General features: G+C 36.0%; 2 protein-coding genes and 1 pseudogene across 4 annotated transcripts; 1 reads left to right on the top strand and 2 right to left on the bottom strand.

Annotated features, from left to right (window-relative positions):
• Positions 1-3046: 3046 nt before the first annotated feature.
• coa7 (cytochrome c oxidase assembly factor 7) lies at positions 3047-5800 on the bottom strand. Of its 3 annotated transcripts, none has more exons than XM_016289057.1 (4): positions 5719-5800; positions 5277-5404; positions 5054-5194; positions 3047-3985 (listed from the first exon to the last, which is right to left on the bottom strand). In XM_016289057.1, the coding sequence occupies exons 2-4, from the start codon at positions 5380-5382 to the stop codon at positions 3543-3545; spliced, it is 690 nt and encodes a 229-aa protein (XP_016144543.1). In that variant the 5' UTR covers positions 5383-5404; positions 5719-5800; the 3' UTR covers positions 3047-3542. The 3 variants fall into 3 exon arrangements, with proteins under 3 accessions (XP_016144543.1, XP_016144542.1, XP_016144541.1); XM_016289056.1 differs by having other exon boundaries at positions 5277-5438; positions 5753-5799; XM_016289055.1 differs by lacking the exon at positions 5719-5800 and having other exon boundaries at positions 5277-5654.
• An 860-nt stretch (positions 5801-6660) lies between these two features.
• Positions 6661-18804, top strand: zyg11 (zyg-11 family member, cell cycle regulator; the record flags this gene model as incomplete). Its single annotated transcript, XM_016289049.1, has 14 exons — positions 6661-6750; positions 9210-9375; positions 10723-11237; positions 12954-12975; positions 14441-14555; positions 15392-15491; positions 16030-16080; positions 16167-16328; positions 16431-16504; positions 16817-16931; positions 17021-17073; positions 18283-18380; positions 18472-18651; positions 18758-18804. Coding segments are annotated over 14 exons (1758 nt in total), but the record flags the coding sequence as incomplete, so codon positions are not given.
• Positions 18805-23862: 5058 nt separating this feature from the next.
• Positions 23863-25984, bottom strand: part of LOC107597855 (enoyl-CoA hydratase domain-containing protein 2, mitochondrial-like) — a 9883-nt pseudogene continuing 7761 nt past the window's right edge.

The raw sequence follows: 25984 nt of genomic DNA, 5'->3' as shown, positions 1-25984 counted from the left end.
AGGAGATCTTGGAAAATGCTAACTTTAGCCTGATAGCACTGAAAGTGAACGTCCCACCCTCCCTGCAATCGCCATCCAAAGCCACGCCCCCAGAACGCATTTACACTCACAGACCAGAGACAACATTACTACTAGAGGTCGACCGATAGTGGATTTTGGCGATACCGATAGCTAGGTTGGACCACACTGGCCGATACCGATTAATTAACCGATAGTTTTAAAATTGATACTGAACAAAAACTAAAATAGTGCTTTATTAACAAAAACAGTACTGAACCATACTAGTAGTAGTAGTAAAAAAAATTATAATAATATTAATAGTAAATGTTGAAATTAGCGCACTCTAACAAGGAACAATACTTGCACAGCTTTCACTAATCTTAATGCTACAAATGGATTCTTATTTTAAAGTATTACCATTTAATTTCAACTGTCGCACATCTTTAAATATACACAAAGGCTATAGCATTAAAATTATATACATATGGATATTGTATGTATACTCTCACACTTTAACTGCTTCTATTCTTGAACACTTGATGATTATCTAATCAAAATAAAAGCGCTGCGCTGAGTCTAGGAGTACTCACCGATATCACATACACTCCGGACGCATCACGTTCAACTCGAGCAGCGGTCTAAAACAGTTTATTTAATCACCAACAGACACAAGTTTACGTCAAGAATGAACAATTAGGCATAGATGAGTTTGAAGTTCAGTGTTTAAAAAACCGAGCAAACGGAAAGAGAAAGCGCGACCTATATTATAGCTCTATAAATGAAGCTCAGACTTTATTAGAGCCACAGAAAGACAAACGTTTTGCTGAAAATGCACAATACATTATGTACATTAACAACGATTCGGGACCAATATAATGTAATTTAAAGGAAATTTAAGGATAATGATCCCAATTCCAGCCCATGTTCAGAAGTGAAGTAAACTTCAACTTCATTATTGCTCCACTATAATGAAAAAAAACTGACAGTAAAAGAAGGATTTAATGCTAATAAATGTGACAGCGCCCCCAGAGGCAATGTTGAGAAAGTCGCACTATGATTAGGAATTGTAGGGGGTGTTTACACAACACCGTTTTCAACTATAAACAACAAACTTTTTATGTGTTTTGGCCTTTCATTTACACAACAAATGGCGCTTTGGGGGCCTGAAATTGCAAACTTGCCAACCACTGGCAAGGCATGCATAATACAGCATTTTTAGTCATTTGTCACGGATCCGTGTGAAGGTTGTCATCTGTCCACGAAACTTTTCAAAAACACTGGAAAAAATTCCCATATTTAGTACACTGTTGTCGTGTACATGTACCATTTCTGACAGTATCATGGTGTTTTAACAGAGTAAAACATTCGTCATTATGTATTTTACCCTTTAAATTTGTACTATGCGTAAACCTCAACCATACACAGCAGTTCATTCTGTACATACTTCAAAGAGAACATTTCAAGGTTCAAAATGCATCAAGAACCAACCTGTACTGACACATTTGATTATGAGTCTTAGTTAATCATAACCCGGCATATCATGAGCATATCATATCAAAATCCTGCCCAGTTATCAGAGTATGCAGTGGCCAGTTTCCTCTTTTGATCATTGTAGTATCAGGCTTCTTAACATGACTTTGATTTAGGGTGATTTCATCACATAACAGTGCTCTATTCCGACAGAAGGATCCTGAAAGGCTGTCCCATGTCCAGGACTAAACTGGTCGCGCTGTGGTTTTGATTCACTGAAAAGGAAATCGGACTAAACTGGTCGCGCTGTGGTTTTGATTCACTGAAAAGGAAATCGGACTATACAGGTCGCGCTGTGTTTTTGATTCACTGAAAAGAACCGGTTCATAAGAGTCATTCATTTGTGAATCAGATTTCACTGCTTGCTGGTTTCTGATTAATTTGAAAGTACCGTCTTAAGGGTTATTATTCGTTCGGGAAGTGGTTTACACTCAACAGTTATACAGTTAACAATGATAAATAGTGTTCGGTTTAAACTGGCGAAAGAATGCGGGTTCGTTCAGTTAACAGAGCTGAGCATCATGAAAATAATTTGGTTTCGGTATTTAAATGGAACGTTTTTGGTTCCCAACACTAATAGCGGCTACTGACCTCCAGTGTTGGGGGTAACACATTACAAGTAACGCGAGTTACCTAATCATATTACTTTTTTCCAAGTAACTAGTAAAGTAACGCATTACTTTTTAACTGACAAGAGAATATCTGAGTTACTTTTTAAAATAAGTAACGCAAGTTTTTTGATTGCCAGCTCTCCTGTCCCCATGTTGAGAGAAATCATAAGATGTTACTGTAGTTCTAAAATAAATATGAATATGCATTATCTCACTCACACAAAAAAAACTGATTCAGTATTCCTCAAAATGAATAGAAATAATGCAACTCAGAATATGATGCAAGCCTGCAATAATTAAATGTTAAAGAGCACAAATATCCTTTATGTATTTAATCCCATTCTATTAACCAATGTCTTTGCTTCTGACCTTCGATGATCCAGTCCAATCATAATAATAAGCACAAATTACTCTAGACAAACATTTGTGTGTCTTTTTTCATTGCTGAAGTGTGTTGAAATGTCTTCTTCTGCATTCTACAGTACGGACGTAAATGTACATTTCCTTCATTTCACTTCTGCTGTGAAAAGGCTTTTTTTATATTTGACAAAAATATAACTTTTTTTATTTTTAAAAACAAACAAGCAAGCCCTGTCCAGATTTAAAAAGTAACGCAAAAGTAACGTAACGCATTACTTTCCATAAAAAGTAAGTAACGTAATTAGTTACTTTTTCATGGAGTAACGCAATATCGTAATGCATTACTTTTAAAAGTAACTTTCCCCAACACTGCTGACCTCTTCACACCGGGTCATGGAGGTCATCATCAGACCATCTGGCGTTATGGACATGTTTGTACTTATATGAAAAGCACATAAAAAAATCGATCCATCTATCTATCATACATGTTACTATTAAACGGATGCATTGAGGGCCAAACTAAAAAAATTAAAGTGAAAGTTTAAAGAATTCAAAGACATTGATTTGCATTATGCCATTTATGTTTAGTAAATTCAAAGGATTGAAGTGGACATTTTGAAACATCAAAATATTCAAGTCTGTCTCATAACAAATGTTCATGAATGTTCATTGCAACTGTTACCATAGTAAGAGACGTTTAGCTGGAGTATGCTTCCATCTAGTGACCATTTTACGCACAGCACCTGGTCAAATAAATAAAAGCTATTGATTTACAAGGGTTCAATTCCAATTCAGACCACTAGAAAACTGTAGAGTCGCTTCATTATTCTCTAAGATCTATGCTAAACTTAACAGTCTGTTATCTAGTGGCAACGGTTTTTGTAAATATTAGCTTATATTAACACCATCACTCTCAGACATGAATCACAGCTATGACAGAAAAGTGGTAAAGAACTAATTTATTCAAATAATTTATGCGTTTATATAAGTGATATCAAAAAAGGAAGGCCAAATAAACTGTCATTGCTATGGCACATGATCTCACTCCCCAAATTTCAGTTGGCGTTCTTTCTGCTGTCCGTGGAGTTCTCTGGCCCTGTTCTTCAGCTCCTCAGCTTTCTGATCATCCTTATCAGTCCCATCACCCAGTTTGTACATGCGACTGGCATTAGCACAGCCCCATACGTGTCCCAGCTCGCAGGCTCGCAGGGCGTACTTTAGAGCCAGAGGCATGTTTTTGTCCAGCCCTGGAGGTCCCTGGATTAAAAGAGCGCTCAGGTTGAAACAGCTGGGGGCGAAGCCTCCCTCGCAAGCCTTCTCGTAGTACTGCCGAGCCACCTTCGCATCAGCTCCCCCCTCCATGGCTCGCCCATCATGGGCAAGCAGAGCTATGTTGTGACAAGCGTCCACAGACTTCTTCCCTTTGCTGTTACATGCCTTCATAAAACAGGAGTATGCCGTCTTTAAACACTCCGTCACACCACCTGATGTCAAAAGAAGCAGTCAGTTGTTGAAACATAAAATAATAACAATATATTTATTTTTAACATATAATACATTTACAAATATTTATTAATATATATTTGGAATACAAATACTCTAAAGTCCAGCTATAATCTATATGGAGTTTAATTTTGGAATATGAATTATTATTTAAATATATAACTTTTATTTCTAATTATTAAAAAATTCTTTATGATTTTTGAATTAGCAAATACGTAGCAAATTATCTGTCCTTTTTCATTGCATACATATGAATTTTGTTCTTATATTTGAATATATCATCCATAACAACATTTAATAAAAATACAATATAGTAATACATTATATATATAACATTAAATGTATATTTTTATTATACATTCATATTTGTTATTGTCATTTCCTACATATTTTGATTAAAAAAAACACAACATTTTAGACTTTTAAATTTAATTTAATTTTCAGAATGTCTACTGTAGTAGACAGATAAAATACATAAATAAAAAAGAATATTTTTAACAGTCCAAAATGTGATTTATATTACAATTAAAATGAAAGTAATATGAATAAAACATATGTAGACAAGTTGAAATCCTAGCAATTCAACTGACTACAGATTTCTTTTGTTAAAAATCATAAAGGAATAATAATTGAATGTCTACATTTTGGACTAAATCCTATTTTTATCAAACCTGCATCATCTGAAATTCTAAGAAGTAAGAATAAAGAAATAGAAAGTTCTTAGATCCCATTAGGATTAAGTCAATCATACAATTTCTAGGGTTTTTATTTATTGGCAGTGGAAAAAACAAGCTTTTAGATATTAATACACTTGCATGTTAATTAAGTAATAATAAGTATTTATTAAATATTGAGTGTGTGTGTGTGTGTGGATAGTAACTGTGTGAGCGTGCACATCAATCAATTATGCAGTCCAATATGAATTATATTAATAATGAAAGACAATTATGTAATTAGAATTCTAAAAATGATTACTAGGATTGTGACATTGGGAACAAGCTTTTAAGATTTGCATTATTCTAAATTCTACTAATACATACTGGCTTTACCTTTGCCGGTGACATGGTAAGCGCCGAGCTTATAGCAGCTCTCTCCATGGCCATTCCCCTCGCAGTTGTGCTTGAGAACCTGAGCTGTGGACTCATAGTTCTTCTTCACACCCTCCAAATAATCTGCCAGCCTCTGACACCCTACCAAACCCCAGAAACACAGAAGAATGGGATCAGATGAAGCCGTTCAGCACCCGCGCGAGAGGGACAGCGCTCAACTGACCTTCAGGGTCTTTCTCCCGGTAACACTGATAACTGTACTCCACTCCTAAATTCTCCAGAAACTGCTTCACCTCCCGTTCGTCCTCAAAGTTAATCAACCCGGCCATGTGGTCACAGATTTCCGATCACTTGCACTGACCGGCTGAAGGTCTCGCGTCCGCACCTTTTGACCTTGGTCACTGATTAGTTGTGCAAAAACGCGCAGCGAAATGAATTTTAAAAAGAATAATAAAAGCATCCGTTCAAAGCACCGAGATGCGTTTAGCTGAATTTAGACACGTGCTATCAAATATGCACAATTATAAAACAGTTACAGAACAACGTGTTCACATTACACACGCACAGAAACCGGAGATCACTTCCTGCTTCGCTCAAAGTCACCGACGGGCTTCCGTAGTAGGCCCCGCCCATCTTTCTTTTTTTTGTGTGTGTGGATGTTTCACTTGCACTGACCGGCTGAAGGTCTCGCGTCCGCACCTTTTGACCTTGGTCACTGATTAGTTGTGCAAAAACGCGCAGCGAAATGAATTTTAAAAAGAATAATAAAAGCATCCGTTCAAAGCACCGAGATGCGTTTAGCTGAATTTAGACACGTGCTATCAAATATGCACAATTATAAAACAGTTACAGAACAACGTGTTCACATTACACACGCACAGAAACCGGAGATCACTTCCTGCTTCGCTCAAAGTCACCGACGGGCTTCCGTAGTAGGCCCCGCCCATCTTTCTTTTTTTTTTTGTGTGTGGATGTTTTTGTGTTAAAGGGATAGTTCACCCAAAAATGAAAATTCTGTCATCCTCTACTCACCCTCATGTCGTTCCAAACCTGTATGTGTTGCTTTCTCATGTTGAACACAACAGAAGACATTTTGAAGATTGCTGGCAATCAAACAGTTGGTGTTGCCATTGACTTCCATAGTAGGGAAAAAAATACTATGGATGTCAATGGCAGCGCCAACACAAGTTTGACCAGCAGGCGTCCCCGGCGTGTGGTGTTTCGAGCGCTTCGAATCAGTGAATCATTTTGCGAAGCAATTGATTCAATTGATTCGAAGCTTCGAAAAGGTTCGTTTCTCCCACAGCCCCGCCCCCTCTGATGCAGATCCGTTTCCCGTGCGACGGCCTTGTTTACTTGTCAACACGTCGCTGCGCTTTCCTCGCGATATAAAACCCCGTCAGAGTGACTGACAGCACGTTGTGGTCGGAGCACATACGACCCCTTAAACTACAATGCAGACGAGGAACAGAAGCTACAGTGGACTGACAGCGGCCCGTGTACTTTTAATCACCAACAAGTAGGATCCGCAAATGTTTGAAGACCGACGCGTGAAGGCTAACTAACAGGCTAAGAAGCTAAGCGCATTTCAGTCGGATTGTATTTGATCTCCGCCTCGACACCACCGGCCATTATCCGCAGAATACGAGCGTTTCTTTCGTTTTGAGGCCGTTCTGCTCCACCTCTTTGAGACCATGGTAAGGCTTTACATGTCACACTACTGTATGTAGAAGACGTGTGCAGCTCACCAGCTCGTTCATCTCGTTCTTCAGATGGTGAAGTACTCTAAATCAAGCTGTTTGTGGTAGCATGTTGGTGGTCATAAACTGTGTTCATTAGGGATGACTGACTGTCTAAGGAGTCTTTATACGCTGTTTTCTTAGTTCTTTATTGCGCTGATCGCAAGGTTGTAACGCTAGGTTCAAACCTTCAAGGGTTGGTGAGCCATGATCTTGAACCATTGGGTCCTTAAGCCAAACCAACACTTCCTCCAGCTGTCAGTTTGTAGACTACATGCTTTTCGATATTGTTTCCCACGGACCACAGAACATGATCATCTTAATGCGAGGGACCCCTATCCTAATACTTAAACATGATAATATAATACTGTGTTGCTGCCGATATATACTATACCAATTTAGTAACTTTTAAGTTACTTTTTTTTTTCTCCGCCTGCTATAGTATTGTACTGTTAAATGTATTTTAACGGTTTATTTTAATAGATATTGTATTTATTTAAATGTAACTTTATTTACGTCGTCCTGAACATGGACAAAAACATATTTATCGTGGCCACTGAAAACCATCATCTTTATGTGTCAGATATATTAAAAGTAGTGTGCTATTCTGTATTGGGTCTTTTTGTAATGTAGTTCACGACCAGATGTATTTTTAGTTTACTTTCATATCTCAGAAAAGTATAAAATAGCATTTATGGGTATGAAATGTACTTCAAATACTACATATACATTAAATTATTGAAAAATAACATGTAACTTAGAAAGAAATCTCTTGCTTTCTCAAATATAATAACTATAAATGATCTTATTACTGTATTGGCCCGAATATAAGACGACCCTGATTATAAGACGACAGATGTACCTTTTGGAAAAAAGGCTTTTTAATAACCAAATCTTGTTTTTTCTACACATTTAGTCTTCAATTATTTTCATATTGCATATTTTTCCTATTTTAATTTTAGTTTTGAAAGTATGGTAAAAACTGGTAAAATGTACCAACAATCACATTAAAAATATATACTTTTTGATATACCATAAAAAATTTTTTTAAAAACCAGGTAGCCCATCTGAATTAGGACATTTAGGCTATCCATCTAATAGTAGCCTACCAAAATCTTATTAACAGTAGAAGTTAAATCTTACTGTAGTCTTTAAATCTGGGTACTGTCTTACGTTTTAAAATCACAAAGGGAGTTTGGTCCCATCAGGCTAACGTGACAGTCACGACTCATTTTCTTTTATTTTTTACTCGCGATCTTTACAACACGCATTACATTACATATTTCATGGCACACTCGTTTTATGCGTATTTAGCGCCACCTATTGTTGTGGGTGTATTGTTGACATGTCAAAGTCTAGACCCTGAATATAAGACGACCGCGTTTTTTCAGATGTATTTCCAAGAAAAAAACATCGTCTTATATTCGGGTCAATACGGTAGTAGCCAAAAACTGCATTTGCAAAATAAGAATAAAAAATACTTGTACTGTATTTTGCAATATTGAATTTGTTCCTCCTTTTTATTATTCCATTCCCTCGTTTTAGTTCAATCGTGGCCGCGAATTAAGAATTTGTTCCTATGACTTAATTTGTTCCTTCATTTAGTAAATCATGGCTAAAGCCCCGTTCACACCAAGAACGATAACTATAAAGATAACGATATTAGCGTCCACACCAGCGAACGATATCGTCTGTTTATTCTAAGCGCACGTGCGTCTGCCGCTTTAAATTCTTGAGCTCGTTACAGCAGGATGGATTCTGATTGGCTCTCAATTTTTTATCGTTCATCAGCTGGAGAAAAATCGTTTTGAAAGGGATTCCAACGATATCGTTCCTCTTTGTCTTCATCATTATAGTTGTGGTGTGGACTCTGCTATTCTTTAATATTGAGAAAGATTTTTAGAACTATATCTTTATCGTTATCTTTATAGTTATCGTGCTTGGTGTGTATTGATTTGTTCCACTGGTTTTTGATTTAATTAAAATGAGGGAACAAATTAGTACAACAAGGTCAGGATTTAACTAAAACGAAGGGACAAAATATGTAAATATGTTGTGGGGACTAATTCTTAAATCATAACCACAATATATATATATTATGTTATTTAATTTAAATATTTATTTATTTAAATATGACACTGTTTTTCACTAATCTTTTCCACATGTCCCTGGCACTCCCTTGTGGCCCCGTAGTTGATATGAAAGGCTCTATTATCCAGTTAAGAGTCTGGTTGTCCACTCAGCTGTCTGTAAAAGTAAAACCACCAGCTTAGTCATTACGTACAATCTGACACATCAAAGAGTTGTTCATAGCCATTCGAATTAAAGAAAACCTCTCAAACCAGTAGCCTAGGATAAGAGAGGCATATGAGGGCTGAGATCACGAGGGTGTGTCTGATTTGATGTTGTTGTTGCAGGACGAGGCATCCCCGCCGTCTCTGACTGATCTGTGCATGACTCTGGTGAGCTCCAGGCTGGAGCTCTTCTGTGAGATGCGTGATGACGGCTCGCTCTCCTTCCGTGAGCCGCTGGTCTTCCCGCAGGAGCTGGCCGACCAACTGCTCTGCAAGATGGCCACTGAAGGTAAGAGCGAGCCGTCCTGTATTTCAAGGAATGTCTCACAAACTTAAGATGACATTCCTGCACATGGAACAATGATTGTGTGTTCGATATTTCTGATAGTTCATCCAAAAATAAAGACTCATTTACTCACCTTCATGTCACTCCAGACTTGTAGGACGTTCTTCTGTGGATCACAAAAGAAGATCATTTAAAGAATGTTTGTATAAAAAAATATATATTTATAAAAAACAGACATATGGTTTGGAAGAATATGAGGGTGAGTAAATGATGACAGCATTTTCATTTTTGGGTGAACTATCCCTTTAAAAAACAATTGTATCATCAAGAGGACAGAAAAAAATCATTTGAAATGTTTATCAGTAAAACAAGACAACCTTGACAATTGAAGTTTAAGGAATAATTCATTAAGAATTAAAGTTACACTATAATTTATTTAACATTATCCTTGAAAAAGTAGAATAAACAGCATAAAAGTAGTTCATATGACACATTTGCTAAATCTGAATCTTCTGAAGCTTTGTGTAAGGAACAGACCAAAATGAAATTATTCTGGTTCCAATTCAGTGTAATGATTACATTTAATAATAATAATATTATATATATATATATATATACTTTCAAATTAAAGTACTATAAACCCATTATTTATTAAAATGAGCCTCCCTTAAATCAGTATTATTTATTAAATATTGTTATTTATTAATTTTGAATGAGCTTTTTATTAATATATTTGTCAGTTTATTTCCAGAATTTTAGTTTGTTTTAGTAATTTTGTGCTTTTGTCTTTTTTTTTTTTTTTTTTGAACCTGAACTTTAATATTTATTTCACTTTTAGTAAGTTTAGTACTTGAATGATTGCCAAGGCAATATTTCTAATTTCAAGTTTTCCTCATTTTTTATATACTGTATATTATTTTAGTTTATCTAATATTTATAGGTTATTTTGTATCAGTTCTATTTCACATAATAAAAAATACGTTGGTTTTTTTTATACATTAATTTTAGTTTTAGTTCACAGTAACATTTATTTGCAATCTCTAATTTTGATTCTGAATCCCTATTCACTTTCATTGTATGGAAAAGAACATGAGCAAGAGTGTAAACATTTTGGGGTAAATCAGGCCCTGTCATAGTGAGTTTAATTAAATGAAACTAACTTTTTTTTTAATTAAAGTTATATCTTTGGCCTTTATTGGATAGGACAGTGCAGATCAGACAGAAGAGCATGGGGCGGAGAAAGGGGAATAGGTTCTGCAAAGGACCTCGAGCTGGAATTTTAACTATGCTGTATGTCGGCTCAGACGAAATTAATGAATCTATATTCAAAACATAATGATTCTCTTACAGGCCTGTTGAATGACAGCACAGTGGGAATCTTCCGAAGCTGCCAGCAGTTCCGGTTGCGTCACGCCTGCATCCGCACCGCCCGAATCTCCGCCGAGGCCTTCCACCGTGCCCTCTGCCTGCACCGCCTCGTGGAGCTAGATGCTTCACGGGTCAACGCTGACCTCACCATTGCCGACATCCTTCGAGGTTTATCATCCAGTAAAACCTTGCAGGAGAGTCTGCAGCGGCTCGTCCTGAACGGCCTGACCATGTCTTCTCTGGAGGAGCCCAGCTGTCGCTGTTTCAGTGCCATGAAGGGGTTGCGTGCACTCAGTGTGTCCAGTGTCGACTTCTACGACTCGGGCTTGGTGGATGTGTGCACGCTGCCTCGCTTGGAGAGTCTGGATATCTCCAACACCTCAGTGACTAACCTGACCCCGCTCCTGGGCTTGAGAAGCAGGCTACGCTACCTCACCATGCACCAGCTCAAGAGGCTGGAGATGACCACCGCTCAACTGCTGGCTGTGCTCAGTCAGGTCAGCTCTCCATCTGTTTTAATGCTGAGGTCACCGAGGTGACTCCCTTTTTGTGTCATTCAAGAAACAAAGGCATAAATAATTTAATGTCTCTAACAATGTCATGTGATGTGACCTTCAATTAAAAATTACATTTATATCTTTTAAATATATATTTTTTTGTGCAAATGACATGAATTATTAATTTATTAATATCATGAAGTTTTTAGGGAGTTGCACCACATGACATTTTACAACCTAAGCCATGCTTGTCTTTTCATAAAAATGTCAAATTATCTGATATTTTCATAGACTTGCTGATCTTGACATGAGGGTCTGCAGACTGCATGATATTAGAAAAAAGGGCTAATTAAATTGGGACAAATTGGTTATACTCATAAAAAAAGATAATCAAACATCTTTCTATGAATTTGTGTTTTCATAGACCACATTCCCCCAGTTTTTGACCCATTCAATATAATAATAATATGAATATTTTTGATGATATTTAATACAAATTTTAATATAATTTGTTAATACTATTATTCTGTAAAATTGAATATTTAATAAATTTTATAGTTTAACTGTAAAATGACATTAGTAATTTGCCTTAATTTATTTTCAAAGATGAAAAGAATCAAGCTTTTAAATATTTATCTTAATTTAATATTAATAAGCGGTGAAGCAGTTTCCAGCAGGTACGTAGAAACAAGACTAAACCATCAGGTAAAAAATGTGATGTAGAAAGCCCATCGTAGCTGAAATAAAATTATAGCTGAGAATGTTAAATGTATTTTCTGTGAGATGGCTTAAAGTTGGGATCAAATAAAATAAAAGGATAGTTCCTCTAATTTTGTCCTCTAATCCTCTAAATGCTTAATGCAAAATGTTATATGCACTATAAATCTAGTTTATAATAAGCAAAACATGCATTTCACTAAATGAACACAAGGAAGAATTAACATTTACTCATTTAATTTACTATGCATGAATATATTTATGCTTCATAATAAAGAGCAGTATTTGTATTTTATACTATATGTGAATATATCAATGTTTTATACTCTATATTATTTATATAGCTATGTTTATATTCGGATTTAAAAAATTGAATTCTTTTTTTAGTACTGAATTCATTTATTGAAATGGCCAGTTTGCACATATCCATGGGAATAAATCAACCTTACCTATTCAAAAGAGTGTTATTGTTAAAACAATAAATTAAAAATCATTTTTGATTAAATATTAGATGGGGGAAAAAAACATTAGAAATGTTGAAATGTAGAAATTACTAAAACTGAAATAAAAATACATTTAAAAAATAAATTAAATTTAAAGCTAAAAAATAAATAGTAAAATTTTCAAACTTTAATTAAAACGAAACCTGAAAATATATAAATGAACGCTAATTCAAAATATTAATATACTATAATATTATATAAATAATATTAAAATAACACTGACTCAAATGCTCTTTTTACTACTGAATTAAGCATCGTAACATGACACTACTTTAAAGGCATTTAGGAAAAACAGATTAATATCACTGCAGTATTTACTATGTTGCTTTTACATCACAAGCAAAATCGCCACTAGTATATTTTGAATATTTCAATATTATTCGGCTCAAATTGTTTCCCTCAGCGGATTCATAAATTAGATTGTATGGTATGATGAATGTATTAAGTAGTCGGGTCACTTTCACTTGGCAGCATGATTGTGTCAACACTTGTACAGGAAGTAGACTTTTCACACCAAAGTATGTGACTGGAGCGGCGTGGTTTTTGACTTGGCGTGGTTATCAAGAATTCACACTTTAAACATCATTGACAGATAGATAGCAGGAGGTTATATCTCAGGCATGTTTGTTTGTAGCATGTGGATACTCAATACTGATTGGGTGAAATCATGTTTTAAAACAGTTTATGGTACAGGTAGTTAATCTCCACTCTAAATGAATGTGCTGCTCCATTGCTGCACACGTGCACAACACACAAGCTCGCTCATAACGTACAGATTGCGTGCACATAGAAACATTCAGGAGTGCTGAAAATTGTCAACGCTTTTCCTGTGATTTATCAGCTTAAAAGCGGAAAAGCTACAGCATATTCTTTGTTTCTGAAGTAACTACAACCCTCAGCTTCGCCATAGTAGAGAGACGCTGCACAGACAAGTCAGTTAAACAGCCATTTAATATAGACTTGGGCTAATTGTAGAGTTCCAATAAACCACGTTAAAACTATTCTTCTAGTATAGTGTATTTATTTTTCATTTAAAGGTGACGTATCATGAAAATCTGACTTTTCTAGGTTTTAAGTGCTATAATCAGGTCCACGGTGCCTCTGCCAACCAAGGAAACGTGAAAAAGATTAACCCAGTAACTTTGTTTTGCTAAGCCTTTCTCTGCAAGCGTCTGAGAAAACGAGCGCGTCTGATTTCGCTCCCCTAGTGACGTTTCAAAGAGATCTCATTATAATATTACCGCCCCTTAACTTTTTGTAACTCATGTGTGTTTTTAACGTAAACTTGTGTGTGAATGAGAACTTAGTTTAGTACTCGCATGCTGTGACAGCCGCTTTCTGTGCGTGTGCACTCAGAAAACCATATTTGAGAAGTTTAAACTAATATGGTTTAAAACGCATGATTTCAGCACGATAAACATGATAATCAGAAACAAAACAGATGTTTTTAGCAGGTACGAGCTGTAATGGCACAGCTCTATTCTGGAAAAGGGGGCGGGGAGCAGCAGCTCATTTGCATTTAAAGGGACAGGCAAGAAAAACAGCGTGTTTCTGCTTCCACTCAAAATAGGCATTTTCAAAATTATATAATAAAAGATCTGTGGGGTATTTTGAGCTGAAACTTCAGACACATTCTGGGGACACCAGAGACTTATATTACATATTGTAAAAAGGGGCATAATATGTCTCCTTTAATAGAAGTTCTGAACAGACGTATAGAAATACTTTAGCCACAAATTTCGTCATGGAGCGGCGTTTCTGATCAGTGGAGCGAGGAGTGGGAAATGCTAAACCCGGAGCGGAGTGATTATAGAATGCTTGGGGTGCGCAGGAGAAATTGTTGCCGCTCCTCTCGGCTCACATACTCCGTTTCACACAATAAGCATTTGTTCTTCCTGAGAACATTCAACATTCTAATTTTACACGACCATTCATTTCCCCATGATGATACATCATTTCAAGAATGAGGAAAAGATTTTACAGGTGCCAACTATGATTTCCCTTTGAACAGTTGTTCTGTTCCCCCCCCCCAGCTGCAGAAGAACTGCTTGCTGTCTCTATGCAGTGATCGAATCTTGCAGGAGGTTCTCTTCAACAGGTAACACTTTTCATTTTCTGCTTAAAAATGTGATGATAATCACTATAATCAGTTTTTGTCAAGCTGCTAATAATACCTGAGGTAATATCAATACATATTAAAGTAATTTAGAAAGAGAAATCTAAATGTGCATGTTATTTTCATCTGTTTTGCAAGAGCAGTATCATATCTGTTGGTCTTTTGTTGTGTTTGACTGTTGCTTTTTGAAACTACCATATTCAAAAGTTAGAGGTTATTATGAGTTTTTAAATGTTTTTCAAAGTGTCTTAGTGCTTAGTGCAAGTGCTTACCAAGGCTGCATTCATTTGATAAAAACAGCAATACTACTGTAAAAACAGTAATATTAGAATATATTTTAAAAAGTAATTTATTCAGCATCATTACTTCAGTCTTCAGTGTCACATGATCCTTCAGAAATCATTCTAATATGCCGGTTTTGTTGTGCTGCTAATTGTTTTTAAGATTCTAACATTAATTGTAATATTATAGTCACTTTTGATCAATTTAATGCATCCTTGCTGAATATAAGTATTGTTAAGTATGTCGAAAGAATAAGTATGTAGACTGTTAACTTGAAACTGTGTGATTACAGACAGTTGTCACCCTTGGCAAGTGTATCAGCCAATCAGAATGTAGAATTCAGCAGTTCTGTTGTGCAAATACACAAAGTCTACACACCTACTCATGACTGTTTACAACATTTCTAAAATGCAATAACATTTTAGATGAAAAGGTTATCAGATAAATGCTTTTGGTTCAAACTGGTAGTGTGTTGTCTTGTTGACGGATTTAAACGTCACACCAGTTTATGTGGATCAAATATGATGTTTGTTCAGGTTTGAAGCTGCCAAGCTGGTCATGCAGTGGCTGTGTAACCACGAGGATCAGAACATGCAGAGGATGGCTGTGGCTATTATCTCCATCCTTGCTGCCAAGGTGAGCAGGTGCAGTCGGCACTTGAGAACAGGTTTAACCGTAGAGAATAAACATGGAAGCCTGGAGGCTTCCAGAACAGATTCAGAACATTCTATCGCGGTGATGCATCATGAAATGCTGAGTGACAGATTCTCCCAGTGTCACGTCAGCCAGCACTTCCCCTCGGGGGAATCCAGTCACCATTCTGAAATGCATTCCACTTCGTCAAGTGGATAAGGGAAGTTTATATGGACAGACCCTCGACCTCGAGTGAGTCGACTCGTTTGTACACTTCAGGCAGCTCCATATACCACAGTGCAACACGATTGTGACATCCCAGCAGGCTGCGCTTAAAAGGACAGTTCACCCAAAAATGAAAATTCTGTCATTTACTCACCCTCAAGTTGTTCCAAACTCAAGGAAACAAACTCATACAGGTTTGGAACAACTTGAAGTTAGAAGAGAAAGAATGTTCATAACCAAACAGTTGACTTAAATAGGTTATGGGAAAAGAAAAAAAAAAAACTAACTCAACTCTTTGTGTGTGTTTCTTTAATAGTTGTCCACTGAGCAAACTGCACAATTAGGAGCTGAGCTTTTTATCGTAAAGGTAAGTTTATTTTATTTTACATTTGTAACGCTTGAATGGGAGGAATAGTGATTCTTATCTCTCTCACACTCTTCACATCAACTCAGCAACTCCTGCACATTGTGCGTCAGAAAACGTGTCAGGGTATCGTGGACGCCACGTTGAAGTTCACACTCAGTGCTCTGTGGAACCTCACAGATGAATCTCCTACCACCTGCAGACACTTCATAGAGAACCAGGGACTAGAGCTCTTCATCAAAGTACTCGAGGTAAACACTTCAAACCTTTTTATAGAATTTTTGGAAGAACATAACTGTACTTTGTTAAAAACCTGCCTTAAAGTTCTCATCTGAAAATATCTGTTTTTCCAGTCCTTTCCATCAGAGTCGTCCATTCAACAGAAGATCTTGGGTTTACTGGTAAGAAACAGTGGGGGGGGTCAAAAGTTCACATTGAGAATGTGGGATTCAAAAACTTTAAAATACGTTATTTTAATTAGCTTTAATTTTAGCATTTTTATTGTAGCACATAAATAATTTTATATATATATATATATATATAAAATTGCATAATCACTATTTATTTTCACGATTTATTTTTAAGAAATTAAAACTTGTATTCAGCAAGGGTTCATTAAATTGACTAAAACTGACAAAGACTTTCCTTAAAAATTCTATTTCAAATAAATGCTGTTCTGTTGAACTTTATACTCCTCAAAGAATTTGTGAACAAAAAATGTATCACATTTTCCACACAGTCCAGAGGTGGAGGTCAGTTATTTTGCCGCAGGCATCTTGGCCCACCTCACCTCACGGGGCGAGAAGGTGTGGACCCTCGACCTGTCACTCAGGACCACACTGCTAGAGCAACTGGTGCGTGCTTGCACAAATTGGGTATTTGTTTGGGTATTATTGCACCAGAGGCCTGAGTAAATCGTTTAATCATTATGTATCTCTCGCAGCATTCAGCGATTCTGAAGTGGCCATCGCCGGAATGTGAGATGGTAGCATACAGGTGAGAAATGACAAAACCACATCATGAAAAACATGCTTCACTGAATGTGAAGCATGGACCGTGTCAAGTACTAAAGGGGTCTGCTACTCAACAACAGAGTTTGCCAGGTCTGGTCTCAGGTCGAGCAAGGTTTTGGTCATGTTTTTATAGAGCACTATTACTGTTGAAATTTTAATCCATTATTAAAGTTTTGAATTCAGTTGATTAGATTTTTTTTATTTATTTAAACCATTAAAATGGCATCCTAAAAAATTAAAACTGAAAACACAGAATTAAAAGTAAAATGGATTTCATATGGCTCTTATATCCTCAAGCTTGTGTTGGGCTTGAAATTTATTTAAAAAAAAATGTCTAAGAATATATTAGAAGATAAATATGATATTTTTGTTTTCAGTGAAAAGTCAGTGAAAGACAACATTAAGTAAATGTTACTTGAACCACAGGAATGAATTGAATAATGCAATATTATTTTTCTATTTATTTTATGTCATGCAAAATTTGTACTTAAATGTACAAAAAAATCTGTTGCTGTGTGACTAAATGTCTAAATACAATTTAAGGTACAGATTTTTATCAATAAACATTTAATATATGATGTTAAATTTGTAAAATGCATAAAATGTCCATTAATAATACAAAAATGGCAACAAGGTAACAACAAGACGCTTGCTTATCCTAAATGAAGTTATTAACAAACATTGACAGCACTGGCTGTGTTGAGCAGTGTTGTTTTTGTATTTTAAATATACTATTACAGTATTTATTAATATTTGAATTAAGGACAATAATGTCAATAATGACAATAATTATGGTCAGTTTTCATTTCCTAATTTAATTTTAGTTTCTTAAAATTAATTTGTAATTATATGTGCCTTTTCCCTTTTTTATGTTTTACTTTAATTCTATTTCTATTTATTTTTATTTTATTTATTCTGTTGTTACAGTTATTTTAGTTTTTTTGCCAAGGCAACATTTCTAATTTTCATTTACGTTTTTCATCTAATATTAGTGTTTTATTTCAGCTTTATTTCCATAAAAAAAAAATAATAATAATAGTTGCTTCTAGGAGACTCGTTGGGTTCAGGCTTCAGTTTAATGCTTGTGCAGACCCCTTTCAAGCTCTCTTCTACTATGCACTAGAATGAAATTGATTTATAGTATTGTAAAGAGATCAAGTGTTTAGTGTACATCTCTCTGTGCCTTTTTCAGGTCGTTCAACCCTTTCTTCCCTTTACTGGAGTGCTTCCAGACCCCAGGAGTCCAGCTGTGGGCCGCATGGGCCATGCAGCACGTCTGCAGCAAAAATGGTGAGATCAGCACCATAAACCCAACGCTCCAAAGCCCAGAGACTTTCTGTGTTCTTCATTTTATTTTCCCTTTCTGCCTTCATGAATGCAGCGGGCCGGTACTGCAGCATGTTACTGGAGGAGGGAGGACTGCAGCAGCTAGAGGCCATGAGGTCACATCCCAAAACCCACAGCGACGTGCTGCGATTGGCTGAAAGCATCCTTGACAGTTTGCATCACCACAAAGCGCGCACAGGATACACAGGACCGCCCAAAATACACGCGCATAGAGGTACATGTCCACAGAAGAACCAAAGTCAAACGGTTTTGAAATGACAGAACGGTTTCTTTTCATTTGTAAATTTTTTTTAAATTCCATATTTCTCTTTGTTTTCCAGAGAAAAACGTTCCATGACAAGATCAGTGGTCTCTGGATAGGACACCACAAAAAACTGGAAGCTTTTTGTATGTGTATGTGTTCACTCGTGCCCATCCGTATGACAATGACGCTCTGCTGCTCACGACGGAATCCGTTATTTATTTGACATAAGAAATAAGTCTCCGTGATCTGAGGAAATGTTTATTTAGACGGGCAGCAGCTCAGAGAGTGTTTATGTTAAAACGTGGGACGTATGTGAGAGTTTATATGTTTGTGCATGTGTGTATTAAGAGCATGTGCATCAGATTGCTACGTATGCATATTCAGATTTTGGATGCAGCTCCTTAGGAAATTTCATTTATTTGACACATTTCTGTCCTGTTGGGCATAAAATGCATTAATATAAAGACACAACAGATACAGTTGTGTTACATAGAAATACATTAACTCTTTAGTAACGTTCAGTGTGGAATGTTAAACTGCATGTGTGAGAGAGGAAAAAAAAAAGTGTGATCTGTGTGTACAAATGTGAGACAACCGCTTGTCAACACACATGAGAGCTTTAGGGATGAAATCTATTTTTATAGACTGTATAAAAACGGTGGCAGATGACAATGTTTATGGTGTGGTGTTGCACGCAAAGTATTATGATCCAGATTTGAGTTTGTTTCCAAAAATAGTACTAAGTGGACTGAACATCATGTAAGCTCAGACGAAAGATTCCTCAAGAACCCGGAGCTCTTCAGAAGCAAATGAAACTGGTGGAGATGATTAAAATCAAAGCTTTTGCCTTTGCAGGAATATGTCAATAAATGGATTGTTGCCTCATAAACCTTGTAAAAAAAGGTACAAGCACCTTGTAAAAAAAAGTCAAGAGGAAGATTTTTGTTCTGATCGTGGCATCTTTGGCGCGCTGGTGATTTGCCAAAATTCATTGGATTTGCCTTTTTGCGAAACATGCTTGCATTGATCTTTAAGTTTGATTTAATTTAACGCCAATGAAGCTGTTAAACAGCAGGTTCAGCTTGTCTTGTTTGAAGTTGCAATTAAAAAAAATTATACTCCATTTGTTCCAGTGATCTAACGAAGCTTTTTTTTGTATATAAATGTTTCAATTCCCTGGATGTGTATGCTTCTTTTTTTGCAGCATGGATTTGGTTTTCTGTTCGTAACTGGGCCATGTTTTATGATGAGATAGGTGCTCCAGGAAATGTGCTTTGTTCCAGAAAATCTTATTGTGGCATGCAGCTGTTCTTGCAGATGGCATGAAATATAATTATTTGTTATAATCTGTACTGTAATTCAAATTTTGTTTGGCAAATTAGGCCAGGTTTATACACCTGAAATACATCACAACAATGTCCGTTTTTGGATTCAGCTTCGACATTAACAAATATTGGCGTTAAATGGTGTATAAATGGACCAAATGAGTTCACTGAACTCTGCAGGCCGAGCGTGGAGACCCTAGGCATGTATGTGGCCCTCCATGACAGATTTCGGTTCTGTGCCACACTACTGTTCTCTTCCTCACTCAGAATGTGGATTGAGCAGCAAAACAAGAGTAAACTAGTGTCATACTGCTGCTCAGATTCACAGTTATGCAAATTATGTTTGGGGAATAAAGAATGTAAAACCCCTGCTGCTTCGGTCTGCTGTTAATCTTTATTAATACATTCATTTTAAAGTATTTTTTTCAAATTAAAGTATCCTTAAAATTTGAAGAATATCCTAGCTCAAAATTGTACTTTATTTTTCTGTTTGCTTTTTATTTCTAGAATGCTTTTATTTAATTTTTAACCCCTTAACTGTCACTAAGTTTACTTCAATATATGATGATTAAATCCTAATCTAATCATGGCAAACTATGTATCTTTGGAAAGGTCTAAGACTCCTAAATATATATTTTACCACTGTTTGTTGTTAAAAATGATGTAGGAACAGTAATAGATTAATTTATGACAAGAGTGCATCTCAATAAATTAGAATGTCGTGGAAAAGTTCATTTATTTCAGTAATTCAACTCAAATTGTGAAACTCGTGTATTAAATAAATTCAATGCACACAGACTGAAGTAGTTTAAGTCTTTGGTTATTTTAATTGTAATGATTTTGGCTCACATTTAACAAAAACCCACCAATTCACTATCTCAACAAATTAGAATACTTCATAAGACCAATAAAAAAAACATTTTTAGTGAATTGTTGGCCTTCTGGAAAGTATGTTCATTTACTGTACATGTACTCAATACTTGGTAGGGGCTCCTTTTGCTTTAATTACTGCCTCAATTCGGCGTGGCATGGAGGTGATCAGTTTGTGGCACTGCTGAGGTGGTATGGAAGCCCAGGTTTCTTTGACAGTGGCCTTCAGCTCATCTGCATTTTTTGGTATCTTGTTTCTCATTTTCCTCTTGACAATACAATTCAGGTCTGGTGAGTTTGCTGACCAGTCAAGCACACCAACACCATGGTCATTTAACCAACTTTTGGAGCTTTTGGCAGTGCGGGCAGGTGCCAAATCCTGCTGGAAAATGAAATCAGCATCTTCAAAAAGCTGGTCAGCAGAAGGAAGCATGAAGTGCTCCAAAATTTCTTGGTAAACAGGTGCAGTGACACTGGTTTTCAAAAAACACAATGGACCAACACCAGCAGATGACATTGCACCCCAAATCATCACAGACTGTGGAAACTTAACACTGGACTTCAAGCAACTTGGGCTATGAGCTTCTCCACCCTTCCTCCAGACTCTAGGACCTTGGTTTCCAAATGAAATACAAAACTTGCTCTCATCTGAAAAGAGGACTTTGGACCACTGGGCAACAGTCCAGTTCTTCTTCTCCTTAGCCCAGGTAAGACGCCTCTGACGTTGTCTGTGGTTCAGGAGTGACTTAACAAGAGGAATACGACAACTGTAGCCAAATTCCTTGACACGTCTGTGTGTGGTGGCTAGGGCTGAACGATTTTGGAAAATAATCTAATTGCGATTGAATATGCACTTTTTTTAAAGCTCTTTATGTTCTGTATTATTCAATAAAGACAAGATATAAATCATCGTATAGTGTGACCAACACACTGTTAGATAGATTAAACATAAATGTTCTTTTCTGTAGGCCAGGCCTATAAAAACAAATCTGTTGCTTTACCACACTACTTCAGGTAATTCACAGTCACTGTAATAAACACACGTGGACTGCACTTTTTAAACACTGTCTGTTAACTTTAGACCAGTGGTTCTCAAACTTTTTTGGTTGCGCCCCCCTCAGACTACCAAATAATTTCACTAAACATTATGAAAAATTGTTTTTTTAATAAAAAAAACCCCTACAGGATTTTGTTTGTTTGTTTTGTAGATTTTAAAATGTAATTTATTCCCGTGATGACAAAGCTGAATTTTCAGCATCATTACTCCAGTCTTCAGTGTCACATGATCCTTCAGAAATCATTCTAATATGCTGATTTGTGATACATTTGTGAATCAGGATTCTCTGAGGAACAGAAAGTTCAAAATAAGAGCATTTATTTGAAACATAAATAATTTGTATCAATGCAAAGATCTTTATGGTCAATCAATTAAATGCATCCTTGCTGAATAGAAGTATTAATTTCTTAAACGGTAGTGTAAGTCTGCCTATAATACAGGCCACTGTTTATTATCTTTCACTGCAACTGTAAAATCTGCACTGTATCTGTCTAAGGCACAGTCACATAATCATGATACAGTTAAGTCAGGTGGGCAGAAGTGCAGACAAGCGTTATTGTGGCCTGACGTGTCTGAATGACGTTCCCACACTGACCGAAATAGGACATCTTCATTTTAATCTAATATAATGACTTGTCAATCATGGGGAAAACCAGAAAAGCAGGATGTTCTCATTGTCACGCAATAATTTTGTACAGTACAGAACATTCCAGTTCCACAAATCCACATGCCAAGTCATATAATGACGACGATATGACACATATTTTCAGGTTCGCTCCAAAGGCAATGAATTGCAAGGTCATGCACTTGATTACGCACGTGTCTTTTGTACCATTTACGTTGTTTATCGCGTTAAATGTGTGCTCTGGACACTAGTGGGGCCTGAGGGAAGACTGTAATGGCACATTTGAGCCAGATCTGTCTTGAGAGTATACATATTCATGGCCAGCCTGTTGTCTTGAATCATGATGCGCGACGCACCCATGTGACAGTACAGTGTCACATGACGCAAATGAGATTAAAGCACAAGTACACAATGAAATGCCTGTGGCTATAGCTGAACTAGTATGCAAACAATTTCATAACCACAGAAACATACAAACATAAGTGTACACATAATCATAGATGCATAAAAATAATATCTCTAAGCTACACTTATCAAATAATGAAAAACCCTGCAAAATTAACCACACACATAAACAGGGTCCATATACACCATCTGTAGATGTTTACTTCACAAAATTATATATATAAAAATGATTATAAATAAATGATATATACTGTATATATAGACAAATCTACCATTTTTTAGCAAGGTAGCATTAAATTAACCAAAAATGACCATTAAGGCATTTATAATGTTACAAAAGATTTATATTTCAAATAAATGCTGCTCTTCTGTGACTGCGGTCACAGAAATAAAATTACATTTGAAATACATTCAAATAGAAAAAAAGTTTTGTTTTTTTTCTACTACTACTTATTTTTTTATATATATTTGTATTATATATTTGTATGCCAAAAATACATTGTATGGGTCAAAATTATAGATTTTTCTTTTATGCCAAAATCATTAGGATATTAAGTAAAGATCATGTTCCATGAAGATATTTTGTAAATTTCCTGCCGTAAATATATCAAAACTTAATTTTTGATTAGTAATATGCATGGCTAAGAACTTCATTTGGACAAATTTAAAGACGATTTTCTCAATAGTTTGATTTTTTTTTTGCACCTTCAGATTCCAGATTTTCTAAAAGATTTTATCTCGGCCAAATATTGTCCTATCCTAACAAACCATACATCTATGGAAAGCTTATTAGAAAACTTTCAGATGATGTATAAATCTTAATTTAAAAAAATGGACCCTTACGACTGGTTTTGTGGTCCAGGTTCACATATTAGAATAAACCAATTTTTCTTAACTGTTCATGATAATGGTATTGTAACAGTCACAATGTCGTGGTGTGCAATGACTGATGGGTAAATTTCCCTGTCTATACTGATGTACAGTTGTTCCCTGTGCAGTGTGCAGTGCCCTTTGGCCTGAGCATATACACTCCTGACAATCTGAGATGTGCGAGTACCCTTTGGAGCCCACTTCACAGGACACTATCAGAGTGTACCCATAGTTTTGGAGTGTGCTCACAACAGAAGAGAGTATAATTCAGTGAGACAGTAGCAAAGGCAAGAAAGTGTCTGAGACTGCATGAAGAAGTAAATGTGGATGGAAATGTCCTACAGACTCACCTGAGGCAGGATCTCTCGTGCGAGACTAAGAGCCTCTTTGTGGGCTGCGTCTCCCGTCTGGTTCTGTGGCATGGAGCGGTTGACCAGCCCCAACTCTGCAGCTCGTTCACCCCCGACACGCCCGCCAGTAAAAATCAGCTCCTCTGCGATGGCAAAGCCAACCGTCCGGGGCAACCTTTGACTGCCTCCTGATATACATACACAGAAATTATGTTTAGTTATAGTGGCTTTAAAAAATAATCAGATACTTCATCAATTCTCTCATTTTACGTATACAACAAATTTGGTTTTTGTACTCTTTCAATTTAGTGAACTTATGACTGATTTTGATATGAAATTACATCAGTAAATGATATATATATACATAATTATTTAATATTTTACAATTATATTTGTAAAATTATTTATATATATATATATATTATATATATATATAATACATCTGTATACATACATACATACAGAGTCATGCGAAAGTTTGGGAACCCCTTGCAGAATCTGTGAAAATGTGAATAATTTTAACAAAATAAGAGAGATCATACAAAATGCATGTTATTTTTTTATTTAGTACAGGTGAAAACTTTTTGACTTTGAAGATCAAGGTAAATTGTACTTAATTTGTCTTCCGGGAAACATGCAAGTATCTTCTGTTGCTTCCAAAGGGCAGTACTAAATGGAAAAAAATGATATTTCAACAAAATAAGAACAATTTGGACATCTTCATCCTGTTCAAAGGTTTTCTTAAAAGGCTCTTAATGCATCGTGTTTCCTTCTGGAGCATCAGTGAATGTTTGAACCTTTTTTAATAGTTGTGTTTGAGTCCCTCATTTGTTCCTCAGTCTGAAAAGATGGATCTCAAAATCATACGGTCACTGCTGGAAAGGGTTTAAATATGCAAAAGATGCTGGAAAACTGAGGAATCTCCAGGAGCTGGATTTTTCTGAAGAACAGGGCTCAGTTTAACTGTTCAGAACAAACAAGGGACTCATGAACAACCATCACAAAACAAAAAAACAACCGTGGATCATCCAGGTAACCACACACAGTATTAAGAACCAAGGGTTCCCAAACTCTTGAATAGGGTTATTTGAATAATTTCAGCTATTTTTTTCTTGTGGACTAAATGTAAACATCTTTTATGTAAAATATCTTACTCAGCACAGTACTAGATAAAAAATAACATGCATTTTTTATATGATCGCTCTTATTTTGTTAAAATTATTCACATTTTCACAGATTCTGCAAGGGGTTCCCAAACTTTTGCATGCCACTGTATATATACAGAAATGTTGTTTTTTTCCTTATGGCTCCAATTTTAGCTTCTGATTTTGTTTACTATAATAACCCTGGTTTGTACAATAAACACATTTTCTTCACAGTTCCACAGAAGAAAAAAAGTCATACAAGGGCATTTGTTTTTCATTTGTGTAGACTTCTGCAACACGGGAACTAAATATTTCATGTTTTTATTTTATTATTGTATTAAGTATATTTTCCTAACATGTCATGTTGAAATAAAAAAAAAATACTGAGACTGTATAAGCTTCTCAAAAAGTGTTGTTTCACTCTTCCATTCTGTCCTGTTATGTCTGTTAACTTCCTGTATATCTGTCTCTCTTCTGTAATGGGACTGCCATCTAGCTGTCTGTTGTCTTAATATTTCAGTCGCTCTATCTATACATACATTTTTCTCACCAGCCCCTGGGAGTAATCCTCGCGTGGTTTCAATCATGCCCATCTGCGCAGAATGTGCTGCAAACACACACACACACACACACACACACACACACACACACACACA

Source organism: Sinocyclocheilus grahami, unplaced genomic scaffold (genome assembly GCF_001515645.1).
Source record: "Sinocyclocheilus grahami isolate Dianchi unplaced genomic scaffold, SAMN03320097.WGS_v1.1 scaffold239.1, whole genome shotgun sequence".
NCBI lineage: Eukaryota > Metazoa > Chordata > Actinopteri > Cypriniformes > Cyprinidae > Sinocyclocheilus > Sinocyclocheilus grahami.
This window is presented reverse-complemented; position numbering and strand designations above follow the sequence as displayed.

Excerpts from the sequence above, each read along its gene's own strand:
- coa7 (XM_016289057.1), bottom strand. The coding sequence starts at position 5,382 with ATGGCCGGGTTGATTAACTTTGAGGACGAACGGGAGGTGAAGCAGTTT. Across the intron at positions 5,195-5,276 it reads CCGGGAGAAAGACCCTGAAG|GGTGTCAGAGGCTGGCAGAT; the intron begins GTCAGTTGAGCG and ends GGGGTTTGGTAG. Across the intron at positions 3,986-5,053 it reads TTACCATGTCACCGGCAAAG|GTGGTGTGACGGAGTGTTTA; the intron begins GTAAAGCCAGTA and ends TTTTGACATCAG.